The 16,106-nt window shown below is 40.3% G+C and overlaps 1 protein-coding gene and 1 long non-coding RNA gene across 2 annotated transcripts in view; one reads left to right on the top strand and one right to left on the bottom strand.

Annotated features, from left to right (window-relative positions):
* Positions 1-15,447, top strand: part of nfatc3a (nuclear factor of activated T cells 3a) — a gene marked incomplete at its 5' end in the record, with an annotated part of 65,085 nt that extends 49,638 nt beyond the window's left edge. The window contains 2 exon segments of the mRNA XM_024295850.2: positions 2,614-3,681; positions 14,893-15,447. Coding sequence (XP_024151618.1) covers positions 2,614-3,681; positions 14,893-14,969 — 1,145 coding nt within the window. The 3' untranslated portion in view covers positions 14,970-15,447.
* LOC112160933 lies at positions 197-8,271 on the bottom strand. Its single transcript, XR_002921756.2, has 2 exons — positions 7,768-8,271; positions 197-450 (listed from the first exon to the last, which is right to left on the bottom strand). It is a non-coding gene; the product is annotated as an uncharacterized LOC112160933 (long non-coding RNA).
* Positions 15,448-16,106: the final 659 nt, after the last annotated feature.

The raw sequence follows: 16,106 nt of genomic DNA, 5'->3' as shown, positions 1-16,106 counted from the left end.
GTTTCATAACTCTGATATCTGAAATGGCCTGCTCTGAATCAATTTTTCAAGTTATTTCAATAATATTAATGAGAAATTAGCGTTTCAATTTTTTTTGGGGCTTTTCAAGTCTAGCCTATATTTTGATATTTGATATTGTTTTTTACAACTAGTCAAACCGAAAACTACGTTGGCGTAGTATATTGACATGTGAGCATTTTTTTTTTTTTTTGCAATGCATCCCAACACCGCAACAGTGTGTGTATGTCGCATGTGTGTGTATGTGTACAAGCAGCCTTGCCCATCCACCCACCCAGCCTTTCTGTTTGCAAGCACGCCCACTCGGCACAAGCAGTTCCTGTTTTCACCGCTGAAACATCAGCGCAGCCAGTCAGAGCGGTGTAAAATAACACCGCGCTATCAGTCAAGCTGGGTCGCTGACACCACCACTGTCACCGGGGACGCCGCCTGCTTTATTGTGGCAAAAAAGAGAGAAAGGAAGAGAAAAACAGTCAGCCAATCTGGAGTCTTTTATCTTTCATCTCTTACTCGTCTCACTTAGAAGAGGAATTTAAGACAATCTGAAAGACAAGATTATTTGCAATTAAACTATTAAACATTTTTATTGACTTGTTTTTTAGTAGTATCTTTTTGCAATCTCAATACACTCTTGAAAACTCTTGGCACAAAGTTTCTGTTAAAATAATCCCTGCTTAGCCTTTTCTGCACCTCACAGTCCCACAGGCGTTAAGGGTGAGTGCAGGACAGTCGGTGAACTTGTTTGTTCCTTTGGTGTAAACTAGGCTGGGGGGCATTTTGTCTCCTCTCCCACACATTTCACATGATTGCACCCAAACTGACAACATATGCTCTCTCTCTGATTCAGAACCATGTAAAAATAAAACTCACCACAAGGCGCCAGATTGGGAAATAGGTTAGCGATTGGCATAGTGGTACTCTAAGCTGTCAGACTAAAAGGGAATGGCCCCATTCTTTTTTATCAGGAAGACCTACTTCACAGTTATGTATTTTAGCTGCTTTAAAGTCATTTGATCTGGCATTTTTCAGCTTTACTGAAGATCTTTTGGTGGAAAAGATAGAAAAAAGGAAGCTAAAATAAAAAAAAACCCTCAAATAAAACTTTTTTTTATATTGACTTGTCAAATGACTCTTGATGCAACATTTTTGGTTATTGCAGTTCTCATGTTTTAAAAGCATCTCAGATCTTACAGAGTTTAAAAGTTGCATTTCCTTCCTCTTGATTTTAGTTTTTTTTTTACTGACTTGCACAACAATACTTAGCTCAACAGTATGTTTTTCTTATTGTGCTTTTTTTCAACTAGCAATAAATTGTGACATAAAAACAATGAGTGCTTCTGTCCTCACCTGTGGGCGTAAGAACATCTTAACCGCAGCCTGTGAGCCTGCGCACATCAAAACACTTCCCTGTATTCTAAAACAGAGAAGTTTTCTCTGTTTGTCATTCTATTGCAGAGACTCAGAAGACTCCAGGACCCACATTTATAGAGACACAGTAACAATTTAGTTTTACAGAGTGGAGCTCTGTCATACTCACTGTAAAAAACAACTTTTGTGGCTGTAACAAGTGATGATCAACACAGAAATAAAAATCGTGTTCTCCGTTTTCTCTCTTTTAGCTTCACACATGTTCACCACAATAATTATGATAAACAGATGTAAGATAAAGAAAATAATATGTAATAATATATCATTACAGCTGGTTGCTTGTGAAGGGACTGTCTGGAAAAATTAAAAAAACATGTTTTAGTGAACTGGAGTTTGAATAACGCAGCTGATGGACACCATTATCAGAGACTTCTGTTTAAAGAAAATCATGTTTTTAACATCTTGTTGTAGCATTTTTCTCATGATAGAGGACTTTTATAAAAAAATTTAAGACTAAAGCCATTTCTCCCATTATTTCTTTAATCAAATTATGGTTGATCAGGAACAGATAAAATCTGTGGTTTGAAAAAGCTGGGTTTTTGATGCAGCAACTGCCTTGGGCGTGCCTGTCACACCTCTAGGAGCTTGTAAAAGGATGTAACGTAAAGACAAAAAAACAAATGAAATATCCAGATGACTAAAAAACTCTTAAAAACAAACCCAGCCTCAAAATAATCTGGGAATTAATTTACAGAACAGCTCGAACTACACAAAAACAACCTTGTCCAATCAGGATCACCTGAAAAACAAGGGAAGACAGAAAAGCCTCCCACTCCAGCAGAAAACAATAAAGTGAGAGACAGAAAAACATTCCAAACACAATGGGAAAGTATATTTTTGAATGGGATGCTGGGAAATCACGTAGGGCTACTTTTGCGCAAGCAGTCCCGGCCACAACCCAGAGGCGAATTCCTTGTGAGTTTCTTTTTGCGCTGCAAAAAATATTTCTTAAAAAATTAAACATTCTTTTTGATTTTGGTGAAAAACTGCGAAATTATAATAGAAGACCACAACGAACAATTTTACAATAGAAGCAAATATAGTTGATGTGGGACTTTATTAAACAAGACAAACTAAAACATGGAGGTATATGGGGCCCTAACTTGCTTTTTTTTTGTTTTTGTTTTTCCTCCTCTTCCTGCCCCTCCCCTATTTATATATTTTCAGTGATGGTAAAGCAGGAGCACAGAGATGAGCTGGACCTCCCTGGACCCCCCATTTCCATGCCCCTGGCACATGCTGCCAGTTTGGTCCACACTCAGCTGCCTTCTCCTGAGCAGAGCCACCCATCGGACAGCCTTCTGTCCAGCTCCCCTCATGGCCTGGCCACCAGCTCCGGACATGGCCTGCTACCTCTGCCGGGCCCCTGCGCCCCCCTGAGCTCCCCATCTTTCCAGCACCTGCCTCACCTCCAAGGTCGCAGTTTGCACCACCCTCCTGCAGACTGCCACATGACTTTCCAACAGAGTTCTGGCCCCGCTCCACCTCAGCCCTTATACCAGCCTTTGCAGCACAGCCATAGTCCGAGTCACAGCCTGTCCTTTAATGGCCAACCCAACCTCTCACCTCAGGGCTATGAGAGGCTTCCGTTTCAGCAGAGCCCCACTGCAACATCACACCCAATGAGCATGGGCATGGTGTATCCATCTTCCCCTTGTTCTTCACCTTCCACATCAACCAACCCCATTGTTGGGTCCCCGCAGAACCAACAACCTCTGCTCACTCCCTCATCCCCACACCTCCACCGACTAGGAGCTTATCACTGCTCTCCAAATTCCAACCAGGTGCCCTCTTCAGGTGGGCACCCCCTCAGCGGGCAGCACTCCTCACAGCTGCAGCGAGGAATGGATTACCACCCAGTAAGTCAAAGGTCGGCGTCCTGTCCCACTCCATCCACCGCGCCCCCTCCACGGATGGTTGCTTCTCCCCACTCTGGACCTTCTTCTCCTCAACTCCACTCGCTGCCCTACCAGTCCCCGACCTCGTCTTCCCCCACCTCAGGTGGCAGCCCTCTCGGGGCCTTGCAGCAGCATTCAGGACAGCCGTCTCCTCAGGCCACAAGCCCGGTCATGAGCAGCCTGTCCCCAGCAGCAGTCGGGGCCCTGGTTCATCCTCTGAGTCCTCAGGGGCCCTTCCCCTCCTCTGAGGGGGAGAGGCTGATCATCAAACAAGAGCCAGAAGATAGAGAGCCCACTTTCCGCTCCATTGGCCTGCAGGACATCACACTGGATGATGGTAAGATGTCATTTTTTCCTCACGATTTATGAAAACCATCTACCTTAGTTGATCACCTTGAGTTTGTGTCTCAGATAAAATAGTCATGGCATCAAAAAGGGATGCAGTGTGTGTGGATGACCCGACCCAATCACGTGAAACTACGTGATCGGAAATCAGCTACATGCTAGCTGTTTTGGCTAACCTAGGTTCTTGTCTTTTTTTTTATTTAGTTTTTTAGGCTAACTTGGCATTTAGCTAATATTATCAGCTTCACCGTTTTCCGCTATTAACTTCAGCATTTTCAGCTACCAGCTTCAGCGTTTTTAGCTATCAATTTCATCATCTTCAGCTATTAGCACTAGCATCTTCAGCGGCCAAATTCAGCTTACAGCATTCACACTAGCATTATCGCAAGTAATGCTATATATTTAGTTCATAATTATTTTTAAAAAGTTACAGTTTTAAAATTTTAAATTTGGCTTGGAAATTTTAAAATTCTGAATAGAACATCCCTACCCCTACTAATTTGCATATTGTAGCTGATTACTTTGAGCTGTCAGGCTTAATTAAGTTAATTTTTGGTCAGAAACCATCTAACAGATTAAACGTACTTCACATTGTAAAGCTAGTTGTATTTCCTAAAGGTTTTTTACAACAGTGTTTGATATTTGGAGATCCTAATATTACGTCATAAACGATAACAAAAATCGTGTACTCTGAGAGTTAATTTAATTCTAATAAGCTTTTTTATGTCTGGCAGTGGATTGAAAAAGTAATTACACTTTAATCTTTATTTTCCTGGAACTGGGGAACAACAGAGTATTGAATCTTTTTGTTCTATTTGCTAAGGCTACGGCTGGAACGCTGCAGTCACTGCATTCGGTGTGTGCTTCCATTTGTGTAACAGTTCTCATTTGAAAGCTCAGTAGAAACTAGTATGCCTAACAATTGAGTTTTATCTTTTATTTTAGCATATTCATTTTCTCCTGCTCATGCGTTCCACTGTGCTTAAAAGAGCACTTTCAACTGCTCTAAATATCCTCCTCCTTATCTGCACATCAGATCTGCACCTGTTTTTTTCCCCCTAACCCCGATGGCATATTCAAATGAGCCCACTGAAGATTTAGGGTTAATAAGTAGCCTGGTGAGGCAGTGTGGGAGGGGGGATATTGTGCGTTTGCAGGGGTCAAGCTAATTAACACGAGGCGGCTGTAAATAAATCATGTGTGAAGGACCGACTGGAGTTCATCAGAGCACAACACTTGACAATGCTCTAACAATATGCAGACTCACTGTCTCCCTGTTTTACAGTCAGATTTGTTGGTGCTTCTGATATCTGTTTGTCCGCACATTTCACACTCGAGCTCTGTAAATGTCCTCACACAACCACAAAGACACGACTGAGGGAACTTGTTCTCCTCCCACAAAAAAAAAAAAAAAAGCGTAAAAAGTTTGCGACACACTTCAACCGGGAATGTAAGATCTTTTTTTTTTTTTTGGAGCCTGTGGCTAAAAATAACTTTCTGTGCCAGCCCAGCTCTGTAGGCCATGTTTTAATGTAGCAACAGGAAACTTAGCACAGCTTTTAGCTTTAGGAGGTCATGGCACACTCTCTAAAGTAGCTCACTTTCAGCCCCCTTTGGCACGAGGACAGGTCAGAATGAAGTGCAAATGAGTTTTATCTGAAAATTCAAAGGCATTTGTTTAGAAATTTGTTTTTATTTGACATGGATTGTTGCACTCCTGTGTGGAATGAAAATGTTAAAACAGTTTTCCACTGATTCAAAACTTTTTCATCACAATTGTGATATAATTATGCACCTAAATGTACTAAAATCCCTTCCTAAAGCACAACATAGACTGTAAGGTTAATTTAAATGACAAATGTCAGAAATACTGAAGATTTTCATTTCTTTTTTTTTTAATTTGCACATCAGCTGTTAATGTTAAAATGGACTTGTCAGCAATCAATCAGATTTCCTTTGCGGTAAAAACTTTAGAACAAAGAGTAAAGCTTTATTTCCCAATAGTTCAGCACCTATTTCACCAACTCTAATTGTTTAGTCATTAATGTTTGACTGAAAGGCTAATAACACCTTTGTGACGTGAGTCTCGTAAAACAGTTTTAACCCAGCTTAATTAAAGTTGGTGACATTATTCGGTCCCTAACGAGTGTGTGATTAGTGTCATTACAACAAGAGAAACCAGCTTTCTGATGCAGTGAAGCTGTCAGTTTATCCGTTGGAGTGATGTAGCATCATCTTCCAGTTTTGGATTTCTCCAGAGACTATGGTTTTCTGAAATATGGAAGTTGTTATGAAAGTGTAGATGAAAAGTGTGCCCCTAAAAATGTTTCGCTTTTGTATGATGAAGAGTTTCCCGTGCAAAAAATGAAATAGCGCAGCCGAGTGTCAGTTTTGATGAGCAGGAATGGGAAATGTGTGTGTAGAAAGTGCTCTAGTTAGCAAGCAGATGGTCCCTGTGACGCACATCAGAGCATGCTGGAGGTTTGTGTGTGTGTAACAGGGAGATGGTCTATTATGCTTATGTAAATCTATTTGATGCTGTGGAGGTGTGTGTTGGGGTGGCTGTGTGTGCATATGTGTTTGTGTGCAGGCAGAGCATGAGATGCAGGAGGTGTAAAAACAGGCTGAGAGACAGATGGACAGACAAAATCACAATCCATCCTCTCTGCAGGGTCTCACAGCTAAGACGTTCACACTGAAATGTAGTTGGCGGCTAAAATAGAAATGCATATATAGATGTATATTTTAATCAAATATTTAGAATTATAGTCAAATTGATGGAAAATAAATGATTAATCAGTTTATGAATTTTTGTCTTCTCTTTCTTTTTTGTGTTTTTTTGCTTTAGATAATGCTGTAGACGCACATAAACTGGGGATTTGCTGTAGAAGATCAGATTGTCCTCCATATGAATTTTTTATTATACCCTCAGTATGAAAATGTTGTGCAAACACTTGTCCGCCTTTTTGTGGGACTACTCAATTAACAGAAGTGGCTTAAAGGATGGACTCTCATGTGACCAATTATAGCTGTCATGGTGACAGTCTGAGGCGGGTGCAGACCCATGCATTTAGCTCATTAATCAACACATGACTGAGGTCATGCTCTGCATGAACTGGATGGAACAGTAGTGGGATTGTCTCTGTATGTTTGTTTGAAACTGATGACAGTGTGTGCAGGGAGTCTCCCCACCGCCTTTTTTTTATCACTATTTTGTTAGCTGGACTCCTCCCAAAATGTAAAGCTGGGACAAACTTGGAGCTCATCTTTGAGGGTGTGGACTGAGACAAGCAGGAGAAGTCCAGATGTAACAAGCTCTTGAACAGATATTTTATCAATTTTTTGTCTTTATATGGTGAAAAACATTACACTTTATTAGGGTGAACAACTTGTGTTGCTTCTAACATTTTATACATTTTAATTTTATCTGGTATTGATTTATCTAGCTTAGTTTAATACATCTTCATCTGAACTTTTAGGATTATTTTTGGTAGTCCCACTCTACGGTTCTGAGTTTTAAGACATTATCTGCACATTGGCAGTAGTTCATTAGAAATTCAGCTCTGAGTTGTGTTTTGTATTTTTTTGGATTAAATTTCATGGCTTTAACGATTTTAAATTATTTTACATGTTAAATAGAATAAATTACAGATAATAATGTAAATTCTTTTATAAATGTCCACCATCATGAGAAAAATGCTGCAAGAACACCATTTTCATCAGAGTGGGTCTTGTACAGCGGGGTGTACTGGTTAGGATGACCAACAAAATCACACAACGTGACTGAAACATCAACACTCCCACAAGTGCAGCACAGATAAAAAAACAAAATAAAAAAAAAACTGTCCCCAGAAAGAGGGACTTCCCCTGTGTCTTAACTGAAGACCTCCATGTTAGCTGACTGTGGGAATTCAACCGCAACGATGTTTGAGTAACCGACATGTAAATCAGAAAGAGGAAATCGCTGTTTTGCTGCGTGAATCACTGGAATACATTCAGCTCAGGATGACCTACAACACACTGAGGGGGAAAACAAACAGTGATGCTTTTACATACAGAAGATCAAATGTTTTGTCACCTGATGGTGTAGAGTTCTGTCCAGAAAGAGCATCAGCAGTGATGGTGAGTCTGTTCTCCTGTTTTTCCTCTTCAGAACAGAAGCCCTCCATCAGTCTGTTTCCTCTCCTTACACTCCAAACACACCGTTTGACATTTGAATAACACTTATGCTGTTAACTCTACCGGGGGAAACACAAAAGGCAAATTCTTTTGTCTCTTTCCAGTATATTTAGATAATGTATTTTATTTACTTTTTTTTACATTTACTCTATTAAGAAATACATTTTGAAGTTGTTTTTATTTTTATCTGTCATATTTTAAATCATTACATGAATTAATGTATTTGCTTATGTTAGCATTTTTTTAAACAACATATCACGTGAGGTCATGCTTAAGATAAGGCAATTTGACTTCCTTTAACCCTTTAACAATGAGGCTTCAGAGTTTATGTTCTTTTATTTACTCTAACTTTTTTAATTTCTGTAGATTTTGAAGGAATACTTCAAAATCTACTGAAATCTACTGGAACAATTAAAAAGTTAGAATATGTTAAAGATTTTTTGTTTTAAGTGTTGACGGCAATGCCTCAGGTATTAAAGGGTTAAATATCTACTCCCATGAAAATTGTGTTTTTAGTGTTTTTAACATGTTGTTGTGGCATTTTTTTTATTGTGGAGGACATATAAAGTCAAGCGTAAAATTGCATTTTGGAGTATTTATTTATTTTAGCCATTGTGAATCAGAAGCAGATGAAAATTGTTACGTAGAAAATGCAATCAGTGGGTTTCAAGCTCCATTCTCATGCGTCCACTTGAAGACAAATAGATACATTAACGACTTATTTTTTCTAGTTCAAGTTAGTATCTGGCTCAAAACTGTATGGCTGGATAGCTCCAATACCATTTTTGTTGTACCAATGATGTTAGGTTGGGGTTTGTAAGCTAGCTGGCAGGCGTAGACACATCGATGATAGGAAGAAGGGACAGGTTTACGCCACGCCAACAGTCCCACCCACAACTTGGAAGCAATTTTCTAATGAACTACTGCCACTCTATAGAAACTATGTCTTAGACAACGCAGCTTTTTAACATTTTGCCTAAAAACGACATAATCATAATTAAAAAAAACACTGGGAACACTTTCAAAAAAGATCAAATAATGATCAGAGTGAGCCTGCACTGCTTTTATTTTGAAAAACACATTATTTATAATCTGTAATTTATTCTATTTTACACATAATATAATTTAAAATCTTTAAAGCCATGAAATTTGATTCAAAAAATGGAATGAAGCTGAGAGAAGCTGCTTGAGTGATGTGCTCAAGTTTCTGCTCCGACACGCAAACAGTTTGTTACTCATGACAAACATAACCGGCATCATCTCCACTTAACTGCATTCACGCTTTTGCAATCCTGTTCCTCAGCCATTGATGTTCAAATGTCACTATAGTGTGCTGAGGCATCAGTTCATTCAAATTATTTCAGAAACAGTCAAAGCTGCATTAGTTAGTCCCCAAGGTAATTTCTGTCCCTCCATCTGTATATAAAAAACACTGAAAGCTTAAAATAAACAGAGCAATTTATTTTTCATTCTTCAACATTCCATTTGTATAAAAGCGACATATTATGCCTTTTGTTTTAAATGTGTGGGGCTATGCTATGACTAAGAGTCTTCATTTAGCCAATAAGCAACCGCAAAAGCAAAAACAAGCCCTTCATCTGCTAAAAAACTGGAAGGAAAATCCGTTTCCATCAAACGCCGGTTTTCAAAAACAATGGCAAGCGTTAGCCTTTTCCAGCTTTTACCATTTCCCCTGAAAGAAATGGAAAATGACTTGTTACAGAAAAAATGAAGATTTAACAAGTGTGCGGCGGAGTTCCTGGCAGGAGCCGTGTGTGGAGACGCCGCCAGCTGCAGAGGGAACCCTAGAAATCCCTCTAAAGATGAGAGAATTTTGAAAGCCCTCTCGCTTGTTTTTGACATGATAATTCCATGTCATTATGAAATAAACAGCACAGTCTCAAAGCAACGCCCTGCTTTTGCTCGTTAGTTTGAACTGCTTTTTGTTTCTCCTGTTGGTTTATGCTGTTCCTGCGTGGTTGTACAAAGAGTCAGCTCAGTTTTAATGATGCACAAGTGAGGACTTGACAGAAAGGGAGGAAGTGGATCTCCGTCCTGCTTGTAAATGTGCAGCTGTAGACATGTGTGAGCAACAGTGTATAAACTGTGTTTTAGCATAAACCTGGTGATTGTGGTGGGAAGTAACTTCAAATCACTATGCTACAAAACACATTTTGTTGTTGAGACAATATTTTATTTCAAATTCATCTTTAATTTTATTTTATTACTAGTTTAAGTCCCAGTCCAATCATCTTTTGGATCTATTTTAAAACTGTTCCCAGTGGTCTTTTAATTATGATTATATTTTTTTTAGCCAAAATGAAATTACCTGTGTTGTTTCTTGGACATAGTTTCTGCAGAGCGGCAGGAGTTCATTAAAATTTCTTCTCCAAGTTGTGGGTGGTGCAGTTCGAATGGAGCAGCCCCGCTACCCTTCCCGTCACCCATAACTGACCAAACTGTTCACGCAGTTTTGCTAGCTTTTACGGCCCCTCACGACCCAAAGCTAACATTAGCAGTGCAACAAAAATGGAGAGCAATATCTGAGCTATCAGTTTTGAGCCAGATTTAGGGTCTGACGAGGAAAACAAAGACATACATGGATCTATTTGTCTATAACCTGATGCATCCAAAGGGAGTGGAGCAGGGGGGTGTGGCCTACCGATTGTAGCTTCTACATCACTTCTACAAACCTTTTTCAACATCTCCTGATTTATCATTTAAATCGGAAACATTTACTCAAAAATACAACATTTGAGCTTAATTTTCTTAATATACATCCTCCATCATGACAAAAAGGCCAAAACACCACCAAAAACATGATTTTAATGGAGTTGTTTTTTTGACCAACCAAACATTTACACAGCAAGAAAATAATTTGCAGCTGAATTATATTTCTTTCTCAGAATAGTTTTCCAGTTATAACAAAAATGTATTGAATTTACAAACTGAAAATGTTTTGTGGCTGTACTTTAAAATCTGTAGCTTCAATGTCAGAAATGACCTGTTACTTTGGTTGGTCTGCTTCTGCGGCTGCTCTGTCAAAGTGCATTCCTCTGGGCATCTGCAGAGAAAAGTGTCCCAGTTGAAAGCCTGCGATTCCTGTGATTCACTCACTGTCACACGAAATGAGAATTCACAAATGATTCACTCCAACAAATGACTCTGAGAAACCGACTTCATGACCAAGCCTCTCTTCTTCTTCTTGCGCTCTCATCCTCTTTCTCGTTTTCTCCAGAAGTGAAATTGAAGAGATTAAAGAAGGAGAGAATTCTCTTTTCCGCACGTCTGGATGACGGACGGGGCGACGGCTTCCATTAAGTGACCGTCGATTTCCATTGCGGTTTTTACTTTACTCCAAGCTTTGTGAAAAAATGTGCACGGTGGAAACTGTGTTTTAATATTCCAGGCAAAACAAGTCTTTCTTATTACTTTTACACTAAAGCTTTCCGTTGAGGCGTCCTGTCTTCATTTTTTGGACCTTGAATTGGTTTGTGTAAGCCGCTCTGCCAGAGTTCTGTTTTCTAGAGTCGGGACTGTGTTCCGTTTGTCATTGAGGGTTATAATGACTTTGAACCAATGCATCGAATGTCTATGTGTGGAAATCCTGCCTTTTTTGTCACAATCATATTAATGCAAAACCTGGAATAAGGAAAATAAAGAGAAAGATGTATCCATGACTCTGATGTCATTAAAATATTTTAATTAATTCTATTCAATGAAAAGCAATATTTTGCATTATTTCATAAAGCTTTCATACAGTATTTGCTCACAGTCTTCACTGTCTTTTTTCTATCTGCATTAACTACACACAGAAAAGGAAGTCCTCGATGGTAGACGGAAAAAATCAGATAAAAGCCTACGGCCACTTGAAGCAGTAGTAACAGTAGTTCACTGACTGCCTTATGTATATTTTGGCTAGGGAGCCCCCCTCCCAGTCATCTTAAGAGGATCTCCCTCCGGTTGAGACATTCAGAGCCACAGTTACTACGGCAGGCAGCGCTGAATCACCGGCTTTCTGTTGCACTGTCATGAACGATACCAGTAAACCCGAGAAAACACTATCAGCATATGAAACCCGTAAGACGCTGCACGCCACTCAAACCTCTCTTTCACTTCTAGAGTATTGATGTGCGGAGCTCAGAATATAATATAATTAAGTCAAACTCTCAAAAATCTCATTTTCTTGACTTTTAAGGAATCTATCTGGGGCTTTTATTCTAAGTATTTTTGAGCTATTTTATGCATCACTTTACAGTTTTCGTCTGAAAATAGATTAATTTTTTCTACAAAATGAGTAAGAAATCAACATCCGACAGTGCAGCTACCTTTTTTTTTTCATGTTTGGAACAATCCTAAGCAGTTTTTGTGTGACGAATCGTGTGGGGAAATCTCTGCTGCTGCGTCTGTCGGAGAAAACCGTGTGAATCAGATCGATATGAATCACAATAAGGCCTGACTCCATTGAGTGGCAGCTTTTTTGACCCTTTTTTTTTTTTGTTTGGCTGCCCTCCGTCCACCTCCGTCCGCCTGAGTTATTTATCAGTCCGCAAATTAGTGTTTGCCTCTGCAACAATCTAATCAGTTCAGCGGAAGGTGATAGGTTTCTGCAGACGCCCACTTAATGTCAGTGTGTCGCACTTCACTCACTGTTGCTCCTATTCCTGTGTTATTAAAGCAGCGACACCATAAGTAAACAGGGTTGTACAGGGAGCTCCAGAAGTTCTGAATCCCTGTGTTTTTAGCATTTTTTACTCAAAAATTCAAATTTTAGTACGTTAAAGTGAATCAAACCCATTTCAAATGGGTTAAATGTATCTTAATGGCGTGGAACCTGCACAAAAGCGCAGCTCTTATCAGTACAGCTGCTCTGTTAACAGCTGTAAGCCGCTGTTTGCTCTGAGCCCAGCTGCGCCTCACGCCTTTCAAAAGGTCACGGCCCTCAGCAGAGGAGTCGCTGTCCTGCATCAGGCGTTTCTTTTTCACACTTAATTTTGCGTGACAAAATGGATAAGTGCCCGTCCTGAGCTCCACCTCTGCGCCGCGCTGCGTATGTAAAGGTAAAACGTTTGTCACCCCGCAGCCTCGTTCGTATGCATGTGGTGTCAGCTCGACGGTGTAGGTGAAGATGGTTGACATGGAAAAGGAAGAGCCTCCCACGCTAACAGGATGATGTGAGTGATGGTGGCCAGACACAAAAGCAAGCAGCAGAAAAAAGGAAATAATTCAAGCCAAAGCTCTGAGTCAAACATGCAATACTTTCTTAAACAAATTTAGTTTTAAGAAAAGCAACTTTGAGTAAGTTTTACTTTAATTTACTTTCAATAAAGTTGTTTAAATCCAAAAACATATCCAATCTTATTGATCTAATGATAAAAAAAAATGATGTTTTTTGAATTAACATTTCTATTTCTGATTAAAAATATACACTCATCTGGGTTCATTTGCTCATCCACTGACTGACTCACCCCCTACCTCTGAGTTACAGTAACATATTTGCTTGTTCTGTTCTGGGGAAGGTCCTATTTTACTGTAAGGCTGCACAAGTGGACTGTCATGTTCAGACAGGTCTGCCTGGAAGCCTCCCAGTTGCCAGACTGGGCCACAGGTCTGTGCTACACCCTCCCCAAACCAGTTGGCCCTGCCTCGTTTCTGCACGCCTGACCTTTAATCGTCACTCTCAGGGAAACCACATGAAGCCCCGGCGCTCCACACAAAAGCTGAGCCCTCACGTGTCGCAGTGGAAACTAGATTTTCCATACATTTCTAGTTTAAAAAAAAAAGAAGGTCTCCTCTGCCTTTCTGCCCTCATGTCTTCCTCACCACGTCAAAGTCGTTTTTGTTGATCTCCTTCACGGCTGCAGTCTTTACGAGCTGCCTGCTGTGTTTCTTGTGGTCCCGCTGTGAGCGCAGTAAAACAATCATGCAGGCGGCCTGAGAGGGAAAAAAGAGCTGCAACTCTCATAGAGACGACTGTTATTTGTTTAAACACGGGCTCCGAGGCGTTGAGCCCAAATGCCTCCTTGGGATCGACCATACTGGTCGAACAGTGGTTTTATGTCAGCCTGAGAAAGTGGTTAAAGCTTGAATGAAGTAATGGACGGTCCTGCAGGCTGCTCAGTTCATCGAGATTCTCTCAGTATTGGTAGAAGTTGTTGAATATCACGACACAACAGCGACTTTGTGCTGTAAAAGTTAGCCGGCCTCATTCAGCTTTTCCATGTTGACGTTTTGTGCAGTTGGTGTTTCTGTTGTGTGGTGAAGTCGGTGTGGAACGCCACTGCCCTCTGCTGGAAACAACTGCACATTGCTTCAAGAGGATTTCAGTAAAGAGAGCTGACATTTGAGAAGAAATACATCTCATCTTTGTTTTTATTGATTTAAAAATGAACTATAAACTCAGAGTGAATAAAAATCTGTTTTATCAGTGCCTCAGACATGTAGCTTTTATTAATTATTTTATCAAAGTTAGACTATAAGCTCCAATGAAAATCATGTTTTTGGTATTTTTAACAGGTTCTAGTTGTATTTTCTGACATGTGTAAAGAAAACTATGCTCAAAATTGCATTTCTGAATATTTCTTTATTCAAATTGTTATGACACAGGAGCAGACAAAATGAAGCAGATTGAAAAGGAGACGCAGAAAATAATCACAAGCTCCCTGCTCCACTCCACAACGGGGAGGAGAAGGGGGTCGGGGTTGCTTCACATTCATATCCACAACTCAGGGAAGAATTTCTACTGAACTGCTGTGGAAACTGTCCCAGAAAACGACACAGGTTTTTTCATTTTGGCTAAAATCAGCATAATTATGATTAAAAGACCACTGGGGACACTTTTTTTTTTTTTTTACAATAAAAGTGTAACTTTAATGAGAAAACAACATATTTGCTCTTTAAAAATATGATATATTGAATGGAAGGGTACATCTATGACCTGAAGAATATTTGCATTTGTAAATAAATGATAATTTTTTTGGTTTGAAGTAATTAAAATTGTTGTTTTTGTGTTTTTCTTCTGCAGTAAATGAAATCATCGGGAGAGACATGTCCCAGGCTCCGAGCGCTCACGGGCCTCCATCAGCTCACAACCAGTCGTAGTTCCACCTTAACTCCGCCTCAAAGGCTCACCCCCCCCTCCATCTGTCAACCTGCAAACTCCACAACTCAGACAGGGACTCGGGTCCTAATCCAGGTGCTGGTCTGGGTGAAAGAAGAGAACAGCGGAGTGCCCCTCTGAGCTATCCGGAAATGACACTTGAAGCCCGGTTCTGACACGTAAAGGGAAATGTGGCGTTGTGACGGATCCCGGCTGCTCCCAAGCTGTCCGGCAACTCTCAGGTCCGAGTTTGACCTTCTCGTCTTCCTGAGCACTGGGCTCTCTGCTCCGTGAGCGGAAAGCTCTGAGTGGAGACGGCGTTGAAGTGTTTCCTTCCCCTTCTCACCAGCATGGACCTTTCAGCCATGAGGACGCCTCAGAAGAGGCGAACACTTCTAGGGGTTTGATGGAGTGAAGATCAGCAGAAGAGAAGCAAGATTTGACTTCAAATACTGGATTATAAAAAAAAAAAAAAAAAAATGTAGCCCTGATTGATGGGACTGCCTGCTGTCCAGACATTTCAGTGACACATCCCGCCCTGATGAAACCTTCTCTTCTTAGGTTCATAATACAACATTCCACATCTTTCAGTACCCTTGCAGCTGTTTAGAAATCTATATATTAATCCTCACATGGCTTTTTCTGGCTTTTCTGTTATGCCTGTTTTTTTTTTTAGCTGAACAAATGCCTTATTGATATTTATCAGCTTTGAATGGTAGCAAAAGCTTTCTGTTGTTTTGCACAGTTTGAGGATCCCATGTTTTTCAGGAGCCGCTGTGGAACCTGTGCGCTTATGATTTTATGAATTGCCCATTATTTCTCTGTCAAACAGAAACGTTCTCATTGGTCCACGGAGACGGAGCTTTCTGAAATTTCATTCTAATCTCCCAGAGGCCTTTGCGTGCCTTCCATTTTCTTTTGTGCGGACGGGAAACGATGAGAAAGTATTTGAAACTTCTTTATGTTGTATGTTTTTTTTGTCCTCGTTTCAATGAACAATCCCAAAGTCGATGAGGTCTTCCACGTCTCCCTGCTTGCAACAATCAACGTTTGCTGTTCACAGTCACAGACACTCGCGCGTCCTTTCGGCACAGATATGCAGCCGCCCGCATGGCAGCAATAACTCCAGTCAGGGAGGA

The sequence above is a fragment of the Oryzias melastigma genome, linkage group LG3 (genome assembly GCF_002922805.2).
Source record: "Oryzias melastigma strain HK-1 linkage group LG3, ASM292280v2, whole genome shotgun sequence".
Taxonomy (NCBI): Eukaryota; Metazoa; Chordata; class Actinopteri; order Beloniformes; family Adrianichthyidae; genus Oryzias; species Oryzias melastigma.
This window is presented reverse-complemented; position numbering and strand designations above follow the sequence as displayed.